Below are 21433 nucleotides of genomic sequence, written 5' to 3'. Positions count from 1 at the left end.
ATATTTTGTGATACCGTTTTTACACCAAGAAAGGAGAACCTCAGCCCAGGTGCTGGTATTTACTTACCGATCCACAGGCTAAACCACATTCTGCCAAAAACGACAGAAGTGCTGCGCTGTTCTTATCTCAGCATACTCCAACAACACGGTAAGAATGCCAGGGCGCTCACGCGTGTGCCTGGACTCAGACACCGCCGACACTAGAGGTCCTCACCTGCGATACTTGCAAAGATCTCACTGATCCCAATCAGCACGTACTGCGGCACCTGCCACCACAGCGGGAGGTCGGCAGCATGGTAGACGACGTTGCCGATGGTCTGATTAATGGTTTTCTCTTTAACAAGGTTCAGCCTTTTACTTTCCAAAATTCCTAGAATTCAAAAGTAGGTTAGTGTAATATTCATTTATTAACATTTACAGTTAATCTTAAAAACTGATGTTTGCTATAAGACTTTGTAGCGAACCTGACTCTGATGCGTGCAAGGACCTTGTCTAATCACAGCTGCCCCCAGGGCTCAGGGGCTCCCAGCCTTCAGCCTCCGAAGTAGGCTGAGTGGAGGTCATGTCAAAGCACACCTACTTCACTTCAGCTTTTTATAGCATCTTATATAAAATCCGATGTTCAATGTGTTTTATTTAGTCGTCAAATATCTGGATTGCTCACTCATACCTGTTTTGTCTCTTGCAAAGGCGAGGAGGGAAAGTTAAACAGTCCAACTGCAGAAGGAATAGCAGTGACATTTTCCCTAGCAGGAGGCAATGCTGAGATGTTTTCCAATCACAGTGATGGATCTAAGGTGATCCACTGATTTATTATCATAACAACAAATGATGATGAGGATATTGGTGTCCCTGTATAGGGGAGGTTAATCTTCGCCACAAAGTAAGCTGACTTCACAAATCTACCCCTGCTCTCAGCAGCACTGAGATCTCACTGCAGGTTCAGGGTAAGTTACTGGTCCCCTACCAAGTGTAACAGAAAGACATGAGGAAAGCACGGGCAGAAGCTGCTACTTTATAAACAAAATCAATCAATGGAAATAAAGTGTAAAAGCATCAAAGCATCTATTTGCTGGTCCACGTCCTTAGATTAAAGATATCATTAAGTTTTACTTTATAAAAAACACTTTTATTGCAAATTAGGCCACAGACCCTAATATTTAAGGCATATGTAAAGATATGTTGATTTTAAAACATGATTATGAAGAAAGGCAAAGTTCTGGTCAGAGGGCAATGGAATGAAAATATTTAAAATGTCCCATCTAAAACCTGAGCATGAGAAAGGACCGAGCTCTGATTCACAGGAGATGAGAAGATAAATTCTGGACTTTCCACCTTGAATCTCAACCGAAATGCCAAACAAAGTAAAAACATTCCCAAGGATGAAGGCAGAGACAGACCTTTGAGCCAACCCACAGCTTACTTCCATCAGAAAACCAGTAGCCCCACCCTGGAAGAGCATCCAAGGAAACCCAATCCTTCCACCCCACCCTTCACTGGAGAAACATAAATGCAGACCCAGGCAAGGAGAGCAAACTATTTAGAGCTTTCAGTTGCTCCAGAAAGGGGCATCTGAGGGCGTCTTAATCAGGCAAGGCTGCAGTGACAGTGGGGACTGTCCTCAAATGACAGTCTTCCTCCCCGACAGGGCAGCTGACTGGCGGCACAGAGCTGTGGTCGCCTCAAACTTGGCCAAGGATGAACTGTGCAGCAGTTATTATTATTATATTATCTGAAGACAAAGAGTGGCCATTTGAAAATAGTTCACTGAAGCTCGTGGAATTTTATAAAATCCCACCTATGAGGAACCAAAAATATATAAAAGATCAATAGACTTAACATAAAGATAGAGAACCTAAAGAAATGTATAAAACGTTGCAAAATTCCATACATAAAATTATAGAATTTTTTTTTTTTTTTTTTTTAAAGACGGAGTCTCACTCTGTTGCCCAGGCTGGAGTGCAATGGCGCGATCTTGGCTCACTGCAACCTCCACCACCTGGGTTTAAGCAATTCTCGTGTCTCAGCATCCCAAGTAGCTGGGATTAAAGGCACATACCACCATGACTGGCTAATTTTTGTGTTTTCAATAGAGATGAAGTTTCTCTTTTTTTTTTTTTTGAGACGGAGTTTCACTCGTTACTCAGGCTGGAGTGCAATGGCACCATCTCGGCTCACCGCAACCTCCGCCTCCTGGGTTCAGGGAATTCTCCTGCCTCAGCCTCCTAAGTAGCTGGGATTACAGGCGTGCACCACCACGCCCAGCTAATTTTTTGTATTTTTAGTAGAGACGGGGTTTCACCATGTTGACCAGGATGGTCTCGATCTCTTGACCTTGTGATCCACCCGCCTCGGCCTCCCAAAGTGCTGGGATTACAGGCTTGAGCCACCGTGCCCGGTGGGAAATTTTTTAAATGGGAAAAATATTCATAAGCTAAGACATAAAAATTTAAAATCCTTAAACAATCATGATCTATTATATAACACAAAAAAGAGAACCTGTTAGAACAGTGGGAACACAAACTGTGCACGGAACATAACCAGCACAGTTACATTCTGTGGGGATCCAGTTGGACCATGACCCACCTGAGATGACAGAGTTTCAGAAATTTTGGGAAAGAATCTTAAACATCACTAATAACATATGTTAAAACAATAATATGCCATTTTTCAACCCTTCAACTAAGAAAAGATTAACAGAAAAAAAAAAAATCAGTACTGGCAAGGATGCTAGGAAACGAGAATTCTACACACTACACTGCGCCCCGCCACTCTCACATCCAGTAGGTGACACTCGGCAAACAGTAAGGTAAGTGCATATACGCTTACGTCTAAGGGTGACGACATAGTCTTGTTTGAAATAAGAATAAACTGGAATCAAACATCCTAAGTAAGAAGAGTGCTGTTTTGTTGTTGTTGTTGTTGTTGTTGTTTTTGAGACGGAGTCTCGCTCTGTCACCAGGCTGGAGTGCAGTGGCACAATCTCGGCTCACGGCAACCTCTGCCTCCTGGGTTCCAGCGATTCTCCTGCCTCAGACTCCCGAGTAGCTGAGACTACAGGCGTGCACCACCACACCCAGCTGATGTTAGTATTTTTAGTAGAGACGGGGTTTCACTGTGTTGGCCAGGATGGTCTCCATCTCTTGACCTTGTGATCCACCGCACCCAGCCTAAGAGTGCTGATTTTTAAAACTGATATAACACTCAAAAACAAAATATGATATAGCTATTAGAAAGCACAATTTAAATGTAATAACTAATGATATGGGAAAATGGTAAGCATTCAGTAAACAAAAACAGGTAACAAATTGAGGAGTTTGTCCCATTCCTGTTTTAAAGCAAGTAATTTGGCCATACCCAGAAAATGTTCTAGGGAGATACAAAAACAGCTGCAGTGGTCACCTCTGGATGGTGGGATCATGGACGAACCTAAGCCTCCTTTTGTATCTATTTTTAATGACCATAAGTTGACTGTATAACTTTTAAAAACTTGCTATAGATGAGTGGTTTTCAACTCTTTTCTAATGAAAGCTATAACCTTTTTCCCTGAGAAAGGTCCTCAGTTGATTCTGCCTCCATTTCAGGATGTCCATCCATGCTCTGAAGCCCAGGAGTGACTACTGCCTAGCAACAGCTGTGGTTAACACAGTCCCCACGACACAGAAAGTGGGAAGAGCAGATCACCAGGCACAGTGATTCAGGTGGATCACCCACCCACTCACCTGCGGCAATGGAAGGGCCTGCTACCTTCCTGCCAGACCGTTCAGTCACGTGCACCACAGGCCTTAATGTGATACAATGACTACACTTCTTGGCATTTAACAAGGTAAGTAAAAACATTTCACTGTAAAGATTACTCAAACAGTGCAAACTAGAATCCAAAACAGCCTACCCAGCTCAGTGTCTCACATGAAAGAATATTCATGATACACTGTTTTTCATAAGCAGGTTACAGAGGACAGTATAAACGTAAGTCATACATCATGTACTTTTATAATTCCCCACGCATTTACACAATGTTATTAGAGGATTTCCTTGGTTGGGTGGTGGAATTTGAGTGTTTCCAACTGGGTGTGTGTGTGCGTATGCGTAGTTTATGGCTCACACGCTTTTGGTCCTCTTCTTGCCATTAATAACTTTTATTATACTTTCATAGCTTTCTTACATTTGATTTTTCTTAGGCTCTGATCAGCTTACACAATAGAATTCTGCTTTTGCAAAACCATAAAAGATGCATGTGCACAGACACAAACAAGACCAAGAGCAACATAAGAGTAGTGAGCAGCTCTAAGGGCACAGTGGATCTTCATTCTCTCCTTCCCGCTTCTGAGGTTTCCTCTTCTCCAATGAGCATCTTTTTACTCTTGTAATTTAAGAACACATACATAATGTTTTAAGGTGAAAAATTAAATCTAACAAATGAACATACTTTTTTTCTTAAGCTGAGCAGAAGAAGCTCCTTGGACCTGCCCAATGTGCATCTGAAGATCTTTAGAAAAAAAGTGGCCTCCGCCAGGCACAACACTAAGTGGAAGACCGTGATTGATTATGGGTATAGGTGGTGAAGCACTAAAATTTTAGTTTGTTAGGATGGCTTCAAGTCTCTACTCAAAGATTATTAACATCCCTACATAATACTCACTAGAGGTGGGAATGAAACCGCATCAAACATGGGCAGCTGTTTATAATAAATTTAATAAATTGTACTCATGTCAAATTATAAGATATATGTAACTCTTCCTAACTACTGATGGTTAAAGCTTCTTTCCAATATTGGGTCACGTGGCAAACAAAGGCTTTTTAAGATCGCAAACCTAAAAAAAAAAAGAACGCACACGTGCTGTGTGTCTCCCACTTCTGTGTCACCAATTCGGAGGGTTTGGGGCTGCTGCAGTCACACTAGGTCAGAGCACCTGCCTCCGCACAGGCGCCAACACTCACTAAGAAGGCAAGCACGGTGCACAGCCCGCTGACTCTGGTCAGTGAGCACTGGATTTGATCTACTGTGTATTCTGCAAGCACTCTAAAGACAGAACGGACGGAGCGCGACTGGGAAATCTCATCAGTGACTCGCCTGGCACTTGTTTCCTTCACAAGCGCAAACAGAAACCACCAGAATGGCCTGCATGACTCTCAAGGCAGCCTACAGAAGCGATTCAGCCATTTATGAAACCAAAAGAGAGGATGTTAGGGAAGGAGCCCAAACAAAGTATCTACTGGAAAAGCCTCTGGAGACCAACGACATCTTCTTTCCCACAGGGAGGGAACGAGGACTCCCTTCCTTGGCATCAACCAGTGTGGTGACAGGGCACAGACACAGGGGGAGAGGTCTGAAGCCAAAGCTGGGCCTGCACTTTGGGGAGGTAGGACAGACAGGCAGACAGCCTCCAGTGCAAAGACCGTTGTTCCTGCAGACAGCCCATCGGCGTGTGCACTGACTGAAGCCTGCACCAAGAGCCCTGCAGTGATTCAGCTCTTCTCTGCCCATGCTTATTTCCCCATGTGCCACAGCTCTGGGAGAGAAGCTGAATTATAAAGAAAGCACACAGCAAAAACTTCATTCAGTCACGACCTCACTTTAATTAACTATTTGAACAAAAGAAAATGCAATCGTCTTCCAAAATGTCCCAGTCTCTAGAATAGAGATTTCTTAAGCCCAGGGACTAATTTCTTAAAAATCTATTAAGTACTGTATCAATATGTTCAGTCTGGCAAAAGCAGATGAAGGCTGCTATGAAGGCAGCATTGTTTGAGAATATTAAATTCCATTTCAGCAGTGCTTAACACTGAAGTCCTCATAACAGCAGATAATATACAGTTGATTCAAGAATATCAAGCTTTTCTTATTATGTAACTAAGGTATCTTATCATTCAATAATTTTCAAATACTAATGAAGGAAGAACTCCAAAATAATTGAGAAAGTCAGCAATACCCAGCTTTATCAGCAAAAGATGAACGACTCATTTCAGAACATACAAATTATGAAAACAGAATGGAAACCCTTAACAGGACAACTCTCCTCATCAGAGTTTAGAGACTTCAGCATTCGTTCTTACCAGGTTGATTTGTAGGGGGAGGGGACGCTGCCCATGAGCCTATAACAATCTAGAAACAGTTCTGTCACCAGAAAAATGCATGCAGAATTCTACACAAAAAATTCAAAGGACTCACAGGCACCCTGACACTTGTTAATAAACCTAAGGTTGGTAATCAGAAGGTGCAACTCTCATCCTTGAGAATTATATAGTACATTTAATTTATAAAATGTCATCTATTCAGCATTCAGTAGTCTAATTCTAAATCAGTAGGTAGAGAACAAACTTCCTTGAACTCAGTCCAAAAGTCACTTTTCAGAGAAATCCAATGGTTTTAGTACCAGAAGAAAAATGACATATCCTTAAGAAAATAATCTTAAACTTATTTTAAAGTTTAAAGTAAAGAATCAGTGGTGTAAAATAACGGACACACATCCTCTTTTACAGACAGGCATCTCCTGAACAGCGTGAAGCATGACCAGGTGTGAACACTATATTCTGAATCCACAACTGCCCAAGTCAGGCCCGAGGAGAAGCCAGACGGAAACACTTCTTACCTGCAGCAAAGGCCGAGCACATGACAAAGAACATGCCCACAGCGATCCTCTTCAGGGAGGACGGGAGCAGGCCGTTCCTTCTCAAAATGGGATCAACCAGTTTGTCCTTCACAGGGATGAGCAGGAGGATGAGCACAGCATCAAACATGGTCAGCCAGGCTGCAGGGAGCTGGGGGGAAACACAGGAGGCGTTTAGTCCCCAGTAATACAGGTCATCACCTGTCTTGAGAACAAACACCTCAATGGGGAAATGCATGTGAAGAACAGTTCCTCTCCAAGGTACAACCTCTGCAGTTTAGAGACAATGAAACTGGGAAAAGATTTATTTCTAAATGAATCTGCATTTGCTTTTCTGTGCCTTGAGGGGAAAATAATCAGGTGAAAAATACTAAGTAACGTTTAACTGAGGTTGGTCAACCTAACCTAGTCGATGATACAACCAATGAAAAATATTCTCTAAAATAAGTAAAAACTCTATTTCAGTAACAGTGCTTTTTTGTTTGTGCTGATAGCATTTATAAAACATTTACAGTTGGTAAAAGGAATCAATTTATTACGTAAGCCCGAAACGACAATTTTCAGATCATTACAATTGTTCTTACCGTGTGAGGAGTGGTTGTAATATTTGAAATTTCTGGAATCCTCAAATGAAGACTCTGTAAAACATATGTCGTCTGCATCTGGGTATAAAAAGCAGTATTATTACATGTGAATCACCTGTGCTTTAAGACACTCTTAAGCATCCTGCCCCTCCCCTAGACTAGACTCTGAGATGTGACACAGCAGTGACTCCAAGGGACAGACAATGGCTTAAGTTTGAAAACAGACAAGTCAACTATCTGGTGATTGTAAAGTCCTCTGGAGATCGATTTTGAAAAAGAATGGCCAGTTATCCACAGGAGAAACTACATTAACAAGAGGGGCCTGGAAAACCAGAAGCATACCTGTTCTCAGCTTCTTTTTCAGAAAAGCTTTAAAAATATTTAAAGCAGCCAAAATGACTCCATAACTAAAAATGAAAATTCCAAGATTCCACAGACTCATGGAAAAAAAAATCACCTAGTCCTAACTACTTTAAAAATGGCCAAAACAAGTGCTAGGGCAAGACTTCATAGGAAGATAAAGGAAAGTGAACCTGTTTATCACCACTCACTTGGAAATACACTGTCCAGTAAGGTATCAAAGCCAAGAAAACAGGGACAATCTTGACCAGAGCCTTCACATCTTCCACTTTCTCTTCTGTAAATGGCCCTCCATGAGACATCTTACATGAATCAAACAGACTTTGTTTAGAAGATTGCTGAAAGACTCCAATGCCTTCACTTTGGGAAATAAAATGAAGGAATTAGTTTTCTTCCCCTCCCAGCAATCAATTATTTGGTCACAAATTACGTTTGGAGGTAGGAAACCAGCTCACTGTATGAAATCTGCTTCAACTCATTCCATCGCTCACTAAATGTACACACCGAACACAGCTACCTATTTCTAAATGTCACAGGATGGAGTAAAACAGCTGACAAAGGGACTTTCTAGTCAAAGTACAATTGGCGTGGCTGCAAGATCTGTGATGACAGTCCGAACCACGGCTGAGCTCAGCCCTAGTGCTGCTGCCAGCTCGGCTGCCTCAGTGTGGAGAGCCTGCAGCTCCACCTGACACTGGGAAGGACACCAGCCATGCTACTGGGTAACATGTGAAAAAATGCACTGGATTGTGTCAATTTTTAATTAGCTAATTTATCAAATATCAAGACCTGACGGCCAATACTAATGCTGCTAATAAAACCCTGCTGGCTTAAACTGAGTGACGGCAGGACTGAGGCAGGTTCTATTCTCGGAGGAAAGCTGTCAGCTCTTGGCTTAAGCAACAGCTGAGGGGGAGGGCAGCGATGCTGGTGAGAGGAGGATGTCCCTGGCTCTGTTCTGAGAGTAGGAAGCGGGAAGTGCTGAGTGCACTGTGCCCTACGCGCTCCCTCATTAACGGTGCAGTGTTCAAACTCCTCAGGGCCCTATTGCATGGACGAGGACACCTGGGCACAGAGAATGAGAAGGGTGCCCGAGGTACGGCCAGGACTTGGATCCAGGCAGTCTTGGCTTTAGAGCCTGAGGCCCTGACCCGCGCAGGACACCACCGCGCTTCCACTCCCTGCTACTGCCCTCACATCTGCGGGTCACAGCAGGAACATGGACCGGGCATTCCCAGCTCTTGTACCAGCGCGCTTCACTTACTGCCTCTGGGCCTGCTTCATTATTTAGAAAATAAACAGGCCCCACTAGAGAGCTCCACCCTCTCTCCCAGCTCCAAAACACTCTAATGAGGAGCAGGCACCAAGGATCTCAGGGGTAAAATGCAGAAACAAAGCGTACACTATTCTCTAAAGCCAGAAGTACCAGGAGAGAGTCAAGTCCCATTAAGACTGCATTTAACTGTGGGAAGCCAGTAGGAACGGCACCTGTCCGCTTTCTAGTTTATTAACTCACGTCCCGTTTTACTATGGCGCAATTTTAAATTCTTTTATCTTATAAAGCCGACATTTTAAGTCTGGACATTCAGAGGGGGGAAAAAAGAGCTAAAACCTGTAACTTAATATTTTAGCCAAATTTTGGACAGGAAAACTAATTCGATCCAACAAATATTGATCAAGTCCCTGCTGCGGGCGCTGCATTGCTCTACCTGGGGGCTGCGGACAAGGGAGCACATTTTTAAAGGAGAGGGCACCTGTCCTGATGGTCTTAGTCTCATGGGGGAAAATAATCAGAAACAAAAACACCCAAAAGTGAAAATAAATTCCAAAGACATTACAAATACTCTCACCTGAAAACATTCTTCAAGTACTACTTTTTTTCCAAAAAAGGAAATTAAAAGTCTTTTTGTACCTAACACAGATACTATCAGTGATTTACCACATCATACTAAATAAGTTTCACTAAAAATTTTAAATACCACATAGCAAATCCATTTTCACACAAAGAATCATTCAGCAAAGTTATTGGTTATATTACTTTCGCGTTACATCACTGAAGTATTTAAAAGTTGTCAAGTGAAGATGCAGCGGATGCTTCACCGGGTTATACACATTGTTAAGGGCACTATTTTGCAACATATAAGGGTCCAACATGAAGCCATGGTCACAAGTGACACCCAAACACCCACAAGAGCCCTCTGCTCCTCCCCACAAAAGTTTATGGGCTCCAGTTTCAGGATATCTGTGCCCCCGAGTCTCTGTGCAGGCTGCATATAAATGTGTGTGTATTCTCCAGGGACAGTGCACTGGTTCTCACAGGTTCTCAAGTAAGTACGTATCTCGAAGTATGTACCTTCATTTCTCATTTAATAGCAAGGACTGTACCATCTTCGAAACACAGATCCACCTGGATTGAAGCTGAGACTGGGCCAGATGAAATGAAGCGCCGTGACTGTAAAAACGCCGGGTATGTCATGCGTCCTCAGGCTTTGGACACCCAGCTTCTTGTGGGCACCCTCATCACAGCAGTTGCCACTGACGGGCCCTAATCATGTGCCTGGCATCCTGCTGAGGGCCTTGCACTCATCACTGTGCTCAGGCCTCACACCTGAGATGAATCCATCTCCACTGTACAAAAAGGAAAGCTGGGCTTGGCAAGACCAGTCACCTGCCCAAGGTCACAGAGCCAGTTCATACAAACAGCAGACTCTGAGCACGTCTCAGACCATCAAGCTAGCCCCCACATTTCCCCCCTTATTTTTGCCCAAGAAGACTTTCAAAAACAATCCTCAGGGATTACTCAGGAAGCAATCCGTTTCCTAAGTAAAAGTTGCCCCAAACCCTCTCCACGCTGCCATTTGTGCATTAAAACCCAAATATGTCCACCAAACAATGCTGTTCTCTGGCAGAAATGTCTACAGGGTACCACCCACACAGATACTGAAACTTTTAAGGGTTGTCCCTGAAAAAGACTTCCAGGATCTGAAACACTGCTTTTGTCTAATCAAATAAATCCCTAGCAAAAGACTAGCGTCAGCTAAGATGGCGCTACTTTCTTATTTTTTTGAGCTAGGGTCTCCCTTTGCTGCCTAGGCTGGAGTGCAGTGGTGCACGATCGTGGCTCGCTGCAGCCTTGACCTGACCTCCTGGGCTCAAGTTATCCTTCCACCTCAGCCTCCTGGACTTGAATTACTGAAAATTCTTCAGTGCCGTCCCACCATTTGCACTGCTGAATCACGTGTCTGAATGCCACAGTGACCCACCAGCATCTCCAACAGGTCATTCAGACTGGTGAGATCTGCCAGAACTCCACACAGGGACAGCTGGAGAAATCAAGAGATGTTCAGCCTGGAGCAAAGAAGTAGGCGCACAGGGCTATTTTGGTGTAGTTTCAATCTACCACGTGGAAGGTGTCAGACACATTCGCTATGGCTCTAAGCACATCAGCAAAACAAACACAGGCAAGCTGCAGGGAGGCAGATATGTGAGTGGGCCTGGAGAAGAACACCCAGCAGCCAGTGCCACGCCACAGTGGGACGCACAGCTCGGAGACACAGGATGCTCCCTCCAATGGCCGAGTGATGGGCTGGCCACCGGGCATTTCTACGCTGATAAAACATTCCATCAGGGGACTGACTCCAGAAGGCCCCAGAGACTTCTCTGGAATGATGGAAATAATCTATGCTTTGACTGCACTGGTGCTTATACAACCTGAATGAGTTTGTCATAATTCACAGCACTGTTCAGCAATGAGGGGTAAATTTCACTACCTGTAAATGACGCCTCAATAAAGAACAACACAAAAATTTCTCAGTTCTCTTCTCGGGCTTAAGGTCTGCACTTTTCCTTATTAACTGGCATCTAACATCACCAAGCATGAGCCATAGTTAGCCAGTGACTTGGAGGGGTTCTGAGGACACAAGATGTTCAGCTTTAAAACGCCAGTTCAGGGGACTTTGGTGCTAACACTGGGTAGGTCCCATGAGATCATCTGATCACCCTCAGGGCATCTCGCATTCTGCGACTGTACCTTCCTGTCACAGTTACATACCTGACTGCTGTATGACTGAGCCCATGCCAACCTGATCAATTGCTGACCTTTAAGGAAGAGGTAGTGGCTTACTTTTTCAAGAGTAGAGACAGGTACTGACAGCATTAGCAACTGCTTAGTTTTTCATCCAAATGTATTTCAAAACCTTTTAAAATAAAAAGAAACGTATCAAGCATGTTTTCTGTCTCCTCGATGCCCTCTGCAAATTTCTACCTTTATAATCTGGCACTAAAGGAGCTTCCGTCTACACTGGCAGTGAGAGGAAGTACAAGGTGGGGGTTAAAGCATGAGCTCTTGAATCAGGCCACTGGCCTGTCTTTAAGATGGGGATAATAATACCGCACCTGCCTCCTTGGGGATATGCAAGGCTAGAGGAGAGAAAACATGTAAACCACTCACCCAGGCCCAGCACATGGTAAGCACACAACAAACCTAAGCGAGGATGTTAATAAAGAGATTGATAAGTCCTATCAAACAGCCCAAGATGAGAATTAAGGGCTTACCCATTACTCTGGCGCTCTCCACGTCGCTTCTGGGAACAGCAGGAATACGTCAGTATCTTGAACATGTCGGTGAAGGCACTGCCATCAGGAGGCTTGGTGATGAAAACGCTCTGACCACAGAGGAAGACCACAAAAGCAAGGCCGACGCAGATGGTGGGGATTGCATAGCCAGTGACAAAGCTGACGTTCTGCTGAATGTAGGCAATGCCACCTAATGACAGGATCGCCCCCAGGTTAATGCTCCAATAAAACCAATTAAAAAATCTCCTAGTGGCTTCTGGACCTCGATCTTTAACCTAAAATAACAGGGAGGAAAGACACTTGAAAATATATGATAGTCTTCAAGGATGAACAACATATACAGTCAAGTGGTTAAAAATTACCGTTGTCATCACAACCTTTAGGAAGTGTAACACAATTAACATGGTGTTTACAGAAACATTCACGGATTGCTTCACAAAAACCGCACCCTATGCTTTTCATTACTACAGGTGCTCATAGGTTTCACTTAATTACACTAAATTCCAACAAATCCTAGAGCATTTCTCTGAGTATGTGGACCACCTGCTATAGAATTTTTCTAAGTATCTGAACCACTTGCCTTGGAATTATCTGGAATGCTCTTTAAAACTACAGAGTCAGGCCGGGTGTGGTGGCTCACACCTGTAATCCAAGAACTTTGGGAGGGTGAGGTGGGTGGATCATGAGGTCAGGAGTTCAAGACCAGCCTGACCAATATGGTGAAAACCCATCTCTACTAAAAATACAAAATTTACCTGGGCTTGGTGGCACATGCCTGTAATCCCAGCTACTCAGGAGACTGAGGTGGGAGAACTGCTTGAACCCAGGAGGCGGAGAGTGCAGTGAGATCATGCCATTGCACTACAGCCTGGGCAACAGAGGTGACTCTGTCTCAAAAAAAAAAAAAAAAAAAAAAAACAGAGTCAGCCAGGTGTGGTGGCTCACACCTATAATCCCAGCACTTTGGGAGGTTTAAGGGCAGGAGTTTGAGACCAGCCTGGTCAACATGGTAAAACCCCGTCTCTACTAAAACTACAAAAATTAGCCAGGCTTGGTGGTGGGCACCTGTAAACCCAGCTACTTGGCGGGGCTGAGGCAGAAGAATTGCTTGAACCCAGGAGACAGTGACCTGCGATCACACCATTGCACTCCAGCCTGGGCAACAAGAGCAAAACTGTGTTTCAAAAAAAAAAAAAAAAAAAACAGAGTCACAGGATCCATACTCCAGACCTGCTGAATCACTGTCTCTGGGGCCCAGGCCCAGGAATCTGCATTTCAAACAACTTCCCAAGTGACTTCTACTCACAGGTAAGTGTTAGAACCAATGTTACAAAGCTCCATGCCTTACTGAGCTACATGTGAATACCATGAGGCACCCCGCAAACACACTTAGGCCCCAAAGAGAAACACTGCAGGTGGCATTTGTTCAGTGAGGCCAAACCACTACCCACAACGATTGTATCTGATCTCCTGAGAACCAGAGATCTCGATAAACTTAAAGCAAAGAAGAAATCACGGATTAAAGATAAAACCACATGCTATTATTTTTAGATTAGACAGGCTAAAAATGAAATCATGAGAAATTCTGATAAGGGTAGGGATTTCTCAAAAATCAACTGACTTCCTGGATGCAAACAAAAGCACTGAGGTAATCATGCAACATCTAGGCTTATGCAGTTCATGAGGCTACTTCAGTGGAGTCCAAGAGGTTGGAAACAGGTAATTTGGGGGCAGAAACACCAGAAGCCTTCTTTGCCCACCTGGATTTTCACCTCTAAATAGGACACCGTGCGAATGAGCCCTGTATTCGTCGGAGACATTTCTAGTGAGTTTCATTTCCTAAATTTCTTTTCAACAAACTTACGAAAGGCTGATGCTGATTCTCATAAAAAGGCTCTCTTGCTGTCTTAAAAACTTCTCATTCTTAAGTCACAGGTTATGAAAGAGTTAGAACATTCTTATTCCAATAGTAGATCTAGTTTCTGGATCCACAGATGGTGGCTCATGTCTGGAATCCTAGCACTTGGGGAAGCCGGGGCAGGCAGAACACTTGGGTTCAAGAGTTTGAGACCAGACTGGGAACGCAGAGACACCCCCATCTCTACAAAACATTATAAACATCAGCCAGGTGCAGTGGTATGCACCTACAGTCTTAGCTACTTGTAAGGCTGAGGTGGGAGGATCCCTTGAACTAGGGGGGAGGTTGCAGTGAGCTGTGATGGCGCCACTGCACTCCAGCCTAGGTGACAGTGAGACCCTGTCTCAAAAGAAAAAAAAAGATATGGTATTCAGTAAGCACATGCATCTTTTTAGCAGTCACATATTTGATATACTATTCTAAACTCTATTTTTAAAAAGTTAAAAGCAGAGGTGTAAAATTGTGCACTCCTCTCTAAAGGAAATAGAGCAAAACAAAAAACAATAGTGTGCTCCTCAAAAAGAGATGTGTTTGAAATCCAAACGGTTAAGCATGGCTACTGTGGTGGCAGGTAATTAATTATATATATAGTAACACCACTTCAAACTCAAAATCTAAGTTTAAAACAAAATCACATGTTCTCAAAAGTTTAAACTCTTCTATCTATGACAATACTGAACAGAGGTCTTACACCAAATGCAGACATCTCTATTGAATAAAAAGTTTGAGTTGAGAACTTCTGAGACGTAAGACAGTTCTTCACTGGGACACAATGCATTTAAATATTGCTCAACAGTAGGCACCAATTCTCATGCACTACTAGACATGGACCAGGAAGAAACATGAAAAATGTGCGCAGAGAAAGCTACTGAGAAAACAAAACTGCAAGTGTGAAAACAAACAAACAAAAAGGAATTTTTTGACAAGCATAAAAAAGGCCAGTAAACATAATATCTAAACTTAATAGAGACACAAACTGTCTTAACACCTGAAAGGTGCTCGGGCCTTTCCATTCTCCACAGAGGCCCTGCACACGTTCCCAGTCTCTGACCTGTGTCCTCTTCAGACGAAGCATGGAAAACTCAGCATCTGATAGTCTAGGAAAATCCTAACCTTAAAACGACTTTCATCCTCATTTCCTGTGTAATTGTGGTCAATTTGTTTCAACTTCCAAGAATAATCCATCAAAATTACTTTATAAACCAAAGAGTATTACTAAGCCTTAAACAGCCACACACCAGGCATTTTTGTAACAAGGGAAGCTGGCTGCTGTGAAGGGACATCACATGCTTCCTCGCTCCTGGCGGACAGGCCTCAGCCTCCCTTCCCATGGGCTGCATGACGTCACTGTGTGAGCAGCAGCTTACAAGGATAAACAAGGTTTTCACATGACTGGTCAAAAGATACCACCAAAATCAATTTGGAGAAGAAAAGCTACAGGAACAGAATTGTGTACAGCAAGCCAAACAGTTGGCTGACAGAGGAATTCCTTAAAATACAGAGTGTCAGTTTTTCCTCTAGAAAAAAATGCACAATTTGCTCTGCTTATCTGTAAAATAAGATTTTCTTCTTTCAGGTCACTATTTCAAATAATCCGTCCACCAAGAATGACTGTGACCTTTGAAAAAGGTGAAGTGCTGGGGGAAGATACGGGCCTGATACGGTTTACGTGAACATACATCTACCTTGGACGCACAGCTCACACATCCTCTTTCAGAAGCCAACTAGGCCTCCTCCTCAAAGCTATGCAGCCTGACCCCATTCATCTCTCCTATCGGAGCGTTTCCCAGAGACTCTACGTGGGAGATGAAGAGGTAAGTGACAAAGAAGCATAAAGAGCACCTTAAAAATACAAATAGGTTTCCTCTAAATGACAAGGACCAGACTGGGACAAATTAACTCCAGCCCGGGGCACAGCAGAGCATGCTTCAAGCCTGCACACCTCAGGCTCCCCAGCCAGGCCTCCTGCCATGATGCAGCAGGACCTGGAGCAGACCTGCCACGTGGCCACAGGGCAAGCACCCTGGCATAAGGCTACTTCTTCCCCCTGACGCTTTTCCACTGAGGTATGACTCACATATCACAAAACTCACCCTTTAAAAGTGTGCCATTCAGTAGTCTTTCATATATTGAGACGTACAACCATCACTGCTATCCAAACCCACATTCTCATTACATCAACAGCAAGCCTACCCCCTTTCAGTCACTCCCACGCCCTCTCCTGGCCCCTGGCAGCCCCTCATCTACTTCCAGTCTCCACAGACTCACCTCTTCTGAACATTCCGCATAAATGGAACCACACAACTGAAGCCTTGTGTCTGGCTTCCTTCACTCAGTGTCATGTTTTCAAGGCTCATCAGTATTTAATTTCTTTTCCTATGGCTGAAAAATATTCCATTGTATGCCTATGCTGCATTTAGCTTAAACATTCAACAGTAGACATTCTCTTTTCATTAAAAAAATTCCAAATGTATAGGAAAGTTGAATCACAAGATGCACACTTTTCTACCCTTGACTTAGATCCTCAGCACTCTCTGTTCTATACACAAAAAATACTTCTGGCCAAGCGCAGTGGCTCACGCCTGTAATCCCAAAAATTGGGGAGGTTGAGGTCGGTGGCTCACCTGAGGTAATGCCAGACTGGCCAAACTGATAAGATCCCATCGCTACTAAAAATACAAAAATTAGCCAGGTGCGGTAGCTCGCACCTGTAGTCCCGGCTTCTCAGGAGGCTGAGGCACGAGAATAGCTTGAACCTGGGAGGCGGAGGTTGCAGTGAGCTGAGATCACACCACAGCACCCCAGTCTGGGTAGTACAGTGAGACATGGGTTTAAAAAAAAAAAAAAAAAAAAAAAAAACCTACTTCTGGCTGAACTATTTACAAATACGCTGCAGCATCCTATTTCACCCCCAAAATTTCATCATGAGTCCCCTGGAAATAAGGACATTCTTCTAACTGAAGTGAGATTACCACACCTAAGAAAGGCAACATCAGTACATTATTAGCTAACAGGTGGTCTACAAACTCTCCCAAGCATCCAAGAACAAGGGCCAAGACAGCAGCTGGGATCCCATCACTCAGCTCGTGACGCGGGGGCGGCCAGGTCTAGCAAGCAGCCTTTCATTCAGATGGTTCCGTTTTCCCACGAGTGTTACATGGGAAGACAGTAGGCCAGCTATCTTACGGAAGAAGGCACATCTCCTCTCAACATCCACATTTAATTATGGATGAAAGAGCAGATATTCTGTCAGATTCATTTGCGATAACCCAGCACCATTTCCTCCTCATTTTAAGAAGTACAAGTTACTTGTCTGTTACCTCTTGCAGAGCACCAGCTTGTAAGTCAGCCTGCCAGGGCCCCACACCGGCCCCTACGCACTTGCTCTGCAGCCTTGGGAGCCAACCCTCCAGGCCTCTGCTCCCTGTGTAACAGGTGTAACTGCAGCACATACCTCATCAACTGTTGTGAGGCTTAAATGAGATCACGTGGGAAGGGCACAAGTAAGAGGCATAACATAAGCTTTTGAGTATGCTTGTGTGACGTGGCGAAGTCTTTAAACGTGCTACCAGCCCATTCCTTCAGTGTGGACCCATGAGCCAATGGCATCGCAAGGCCAAGGGCCTGGGCCTTGAGATCCAGCTCCGCAGAATCATCACGGAACGCAGGCACACTGGGCCCATTTTAGTGCAGGAGTTAAAGAATCCAACTAGAATGAATGTCCAGCTTGACCCCTCACTATCTGTAGGCAACAAGAAAGTGATCTCTTTTGGTACCTGTTTCCTCAATAAAATGGATATAACTCCTGTGAGGTTCATATTTGGTCTAGTACGTAAGCATATGCCACTGTTCTATCAGAAGACTATCATTTCTGACGTCACTCTAAGGCAGGCGTCCCCAAACTTTTTACGCAGGGGGCCAGTTCACTGTCCCTCAGACCGTTGGAGGGCCACCACATACTGTGCTCCTCTCACTGACCACCAATGAAAGAGGTGCCCCTTCCTGAAGTGCGGGGGGGGGGGGGGCAGATAAATGGCCTCAGGGGGACGCCTGCTCTAAGGTGTCTGACTGGAATGGGGATAACCTTTCACAGGCAGAGTGACAGCTCAAATTCAAAAGACAGGCTTTGAATCCTGGCTCAGTCACATACAAGCTGTGTAACTTTGGTCCAGTGATTTAACCTCTCAAGCCTCATTTTCCCCATCAGTAAAATGGGCACCGTATCAGCATGTGTGTCACGTGGACTAACCAAGTACTGTACTGAGAACTGTGTCTAGTGCATAGTAAGCCCTCAGCAAATGTTCCCAAAAAAAACAGGCACTCACAATCAGTGCAAAAGCCTAGGAGTCACCTTCCCTACTGTTCACATGCCTTGGTTTCAAGGTCTGACCCTCCAAATCTCATGAAGAAATTTGATCCCCAGTGTTGCTGGTGGGGCCTGGTGTTTGGGTCATGGGGATGGATCCCTGAAGAAAGGCTTGGGGCTGTGGCAGTTAGGAGTGAACTCTCTTATGAGGGAGGTCACTGACAAGCCTGGCCCCTCCCTCCTCCCTCTCTCTCACTTCCTCTAGTGCATGTGATCTCCACACAGCTGGCAGTTCCAGAGGCCCTCAGCAGAGCAGATGCTGGCACCCTGCTTCTGGTACAGCCTCCAGAACCCTAAACCAAATAAACCTCTTTACATTATAGATGACCCAGCCTGGGGTATTACTTCCACAGCTTACCTGCACCATCCACTTCACCCCACTTCCACTGCCTCCACTCTAGTTATGAGATACTCCACCTAATGTCCCTGTTGTCACCACTCCCTACACAACCCATTCTCTACAACAAGCATCTGCACACTTCTGCGACTGGGCAAGCAGTTCACATTTTGATTGTTATGGGACATTTAGTTTCCATCGTAGTTACTCAATTCGGCCACTGCTTAGTGAAAGCAGCCCCAGCAGTGTGCCTGTGTAGCAGAAACATGTGGGGCTACGTTCCAAAAATGCTTGATTTATGGAGACTGAAATTTGATTTTCATAAAATTTTCACTCGTCAGATTATTCTGTTTCCGACCCTTAAAAACGTAAGGGCCACTCTTAGCTTGCAAATCCTCAAAAAACAAGTAGACCTGACCTGCCACCCCAGCTTCGGCGCCTGCTCTGCACATGACATAAATCTTATCACTCCCTGCTGGAACCCAGTAAAGCTCCCTGCTGTATCCAAATGCTCTAACACTCCTCACATGATCCGGCCCAGCCTGCCACCTCACTTCCCACTTTAGTTTTGATTTTCTGAAACGATCTGTTTGCTGTTGCTCTTAGAGGCTGCTGATTCTGCATCTAATGCCTGGTGACCGTTTCCTGTCCCCTCCTGAAGGACTGCAGCGGTTCCTCCCTCACTTCTTGGCAGTTACAGTTACAAGGGGGCAGCTTGATGCTAACCTGATTCAAACTCATTTTCATTTGAGCTTTCCTACCCAACCTAGCCCAAAACTCCTTTAAAACCACAAAAACGTAGCATGAGTGTTTTCCCCTTCTTTGTAAAGAAGCTAAGGCAACAACGGGGCTTCCCCTTCCCTGGCTTCCTGGCCCCAGGCCTCTGCACCTGCGAGTCCCCGTATCTGGAAAGCTCCTGCAACAACTGCTCTTGCATATCCTTCTGGTCTGAATTTACACGGCCCGAACAAAGAGAGGGTCCTATTTATTTATTTAGAGATCGGGTCTCGCTCTGTCGCCCAGTTTGGAATGCAGTGATGCGATCTTGGCTCACCGCAACCTCCACCTCCTGGGTTCAAGCGATTCTCCTGCCTCAGCCTCCAGAGTAGCTGCAGCGCACACCATCATGCCCGGCTAATTTTTGTATTTAGTAGATACAGGGTTTCACCATGTTGGCCAGGCTGGTCTCGAACTCCTCACCTTAGGTGATCCGCCCGCCTCGGCCCCCCAAAGTGCTGGGATTACAGGCGTGAGCCCCCACGCCCAGTCTATTTTTAAATTGTATTTATTTATTTTTGAGATGGGGTCTCATTCTGTTGCCCAAGCTAGAGTGCAGTGCTGTGACCCTAGCTCACTGCAGCCTCCAACTCGTACGCTCAAGGATCCCTATGTTGCCCATCCTGGTCTCAAAGTCCTGGCCCAAGCGAGCCTCCCGCCTCGGCCTCCCAAAGTGCTGGGATTACAGGCGTGAGCCACCGCGCCCGGCCTCTTTTCTTTGAAGCCACTGTGGTCATCACTGTGCGTGTAGACTTCACCCGCCCCCGGCAAAGCCCTTCCAGCACCTATGACGCCGGTCCCTCCGGCCTTGGTCCACCTGTTCTCCGGCTTCCTCTGCACTAGACAGAAGCCCCCTGGAGCAAGGGGCTCCCTGTGCGGTCCCGAGGCGGGGCAGGATAGAGGCGGGAGCAGGGGAAGAAGCTGGGGCTGGACAGGGACAGGGAGAGCGCGAGGGCGCGGCTCACCTGGTCCGCGCCGAAAGGCGTGATGTTGGCCTTGACGGTGGCCACACCCAGGCCCACCAGCGCCAACCCCGCGAAGGTGGCGGGAGCGCAGCGGCGGGCGGCGGCATCGGGGCAGGGCTCGGAGCAGTTGCGCGGGCGCAGGGTCCCGCAGAGCGCGGCTCGCGTGGCGGGCGCGGCCAGCAGCGGGAAGGCCAGCATGCCCAGCAGGTAGAGCGCCAGGCTCAGCAGGATGGCGCGCGCCCGGCCCAGCCGCGCGTCGGCCAGCCAGCCCCCGAACGGCGAGCCCAGGTAGGTGAGGCCCATGAAGAGCAGCAGCGCCTGGCTGGCCTGCGCGCCCTCCCAGCCGAACGGCTCTCCGTTCAGGAACAGCACCAGGTTGGACGTGACGCCGTAGAAAGCCGCGCGCTCCAGCAGCTCCGTCAGCAGCACGGCCCCGCACGCCGCGCGCCGGCCGGCGAACGCCCCTGCCGCCGCCGCCGCCGCGGCCGCCCGCCGCGCGCCCAGCAGCGGCGCCCGCTCGCCCGCACCGCCCCCCGCGCCCTCCATGCGACGCCGCCAGCCGTCTCTCTCGGTCGCCCGGTCGCCTCTCCCAGAACCCACCGCCGCCGCCCTTCTCGCGAGACTGCCGGGCTTGGGTTGTCCCTATTGGGCGGGCTCGCCGCTGCTCAACGCCGCGCTCGCCGGAACTTCCGGCCCCGCCCCGGAAACTGGGCGAGGAGGAGGCGGTGGGCTCTCCGGGTGACCGCCTTGCTGCGGGAGCTGGAGGTCGTGGCGCTTGGCCGCAGAGGGTGCCTTCTTGCTTTATTGAGGCAAGGTTTCCGTCTCTCGCCCAGGCTGGCGTGCAGTCTTGCGGTCACACGTCATTGCAGCCTCAGTCTCCCAGGCTCGAGCGATCCTCCTACCTCAGCCTCCGGAGTACCTGGGACCACAGGCGCTCGCC

At 46.3% G+C, this 21433-nt stretch overlaps 1 protein-coding gene across 1 annotated transcript in view; it reads right to left on the bottom strand.

Moving 5' to 3' along the window:
- Nucleotides 1-21089, bottom strand: part of SLC15A4 (solute carrier family 15 member 4) — a 28836-nt gene extending 7747 nt beyond the window's left edge. Inside the window, exons 1-6 of the mRNA XM_010347674.3 lie at nucleotides 20494-21089; nucleotides 12110-12405; nucleotides 7747-7915; nucleotides 7196-7273; nucleotides 6594-6762; nucleotides 215-370 (exon numbers count right to left, since the gene is read on the bottom strand). Of these exons, the coding sequence (XP_010345976.2) occupies nucleotides 215-370; nucleotides 6594-6762; nucleotides 7196-7273; nucleotides 7747-7915; nucleotides 12110-12405; nucleotides 20494-21039 (1414 nt within the window). The 5' untranslated portion in view covers nucleotides 21040-21089. The remainder of the gene's footprint in view (nucleotides 1-214; nucleotides 371-6593; nucleotides 6763-7195; nucleotides 7274-7746; nucleotides 7916-12109; nucleotides 12406-20493) is intronic.
- Between the last annotated feature and the right edge of the window lie 344 nt (nucleotides 21090-21433).

The sequence above is a fragment of the Saimiri boliviensis genome, chromosome 7 (genome assembly GCF_048565385.1).
Source record: "Saimiri boliviensis isolate mSaiBol1 chromosome 7, mSaiBol1.pri, whole genome shotgun sequence".
NCBI lineage: Eukaryota > Metazoa > Chordata > Mammalia > Primates > Cebidae > Saimiri > Saimiri boliviensis.
The sequence above is the reverse complement of the archived record's forward strand: the minus strand, read 5'-3'. Positions and strand labels throughout refer to the sequence as shown.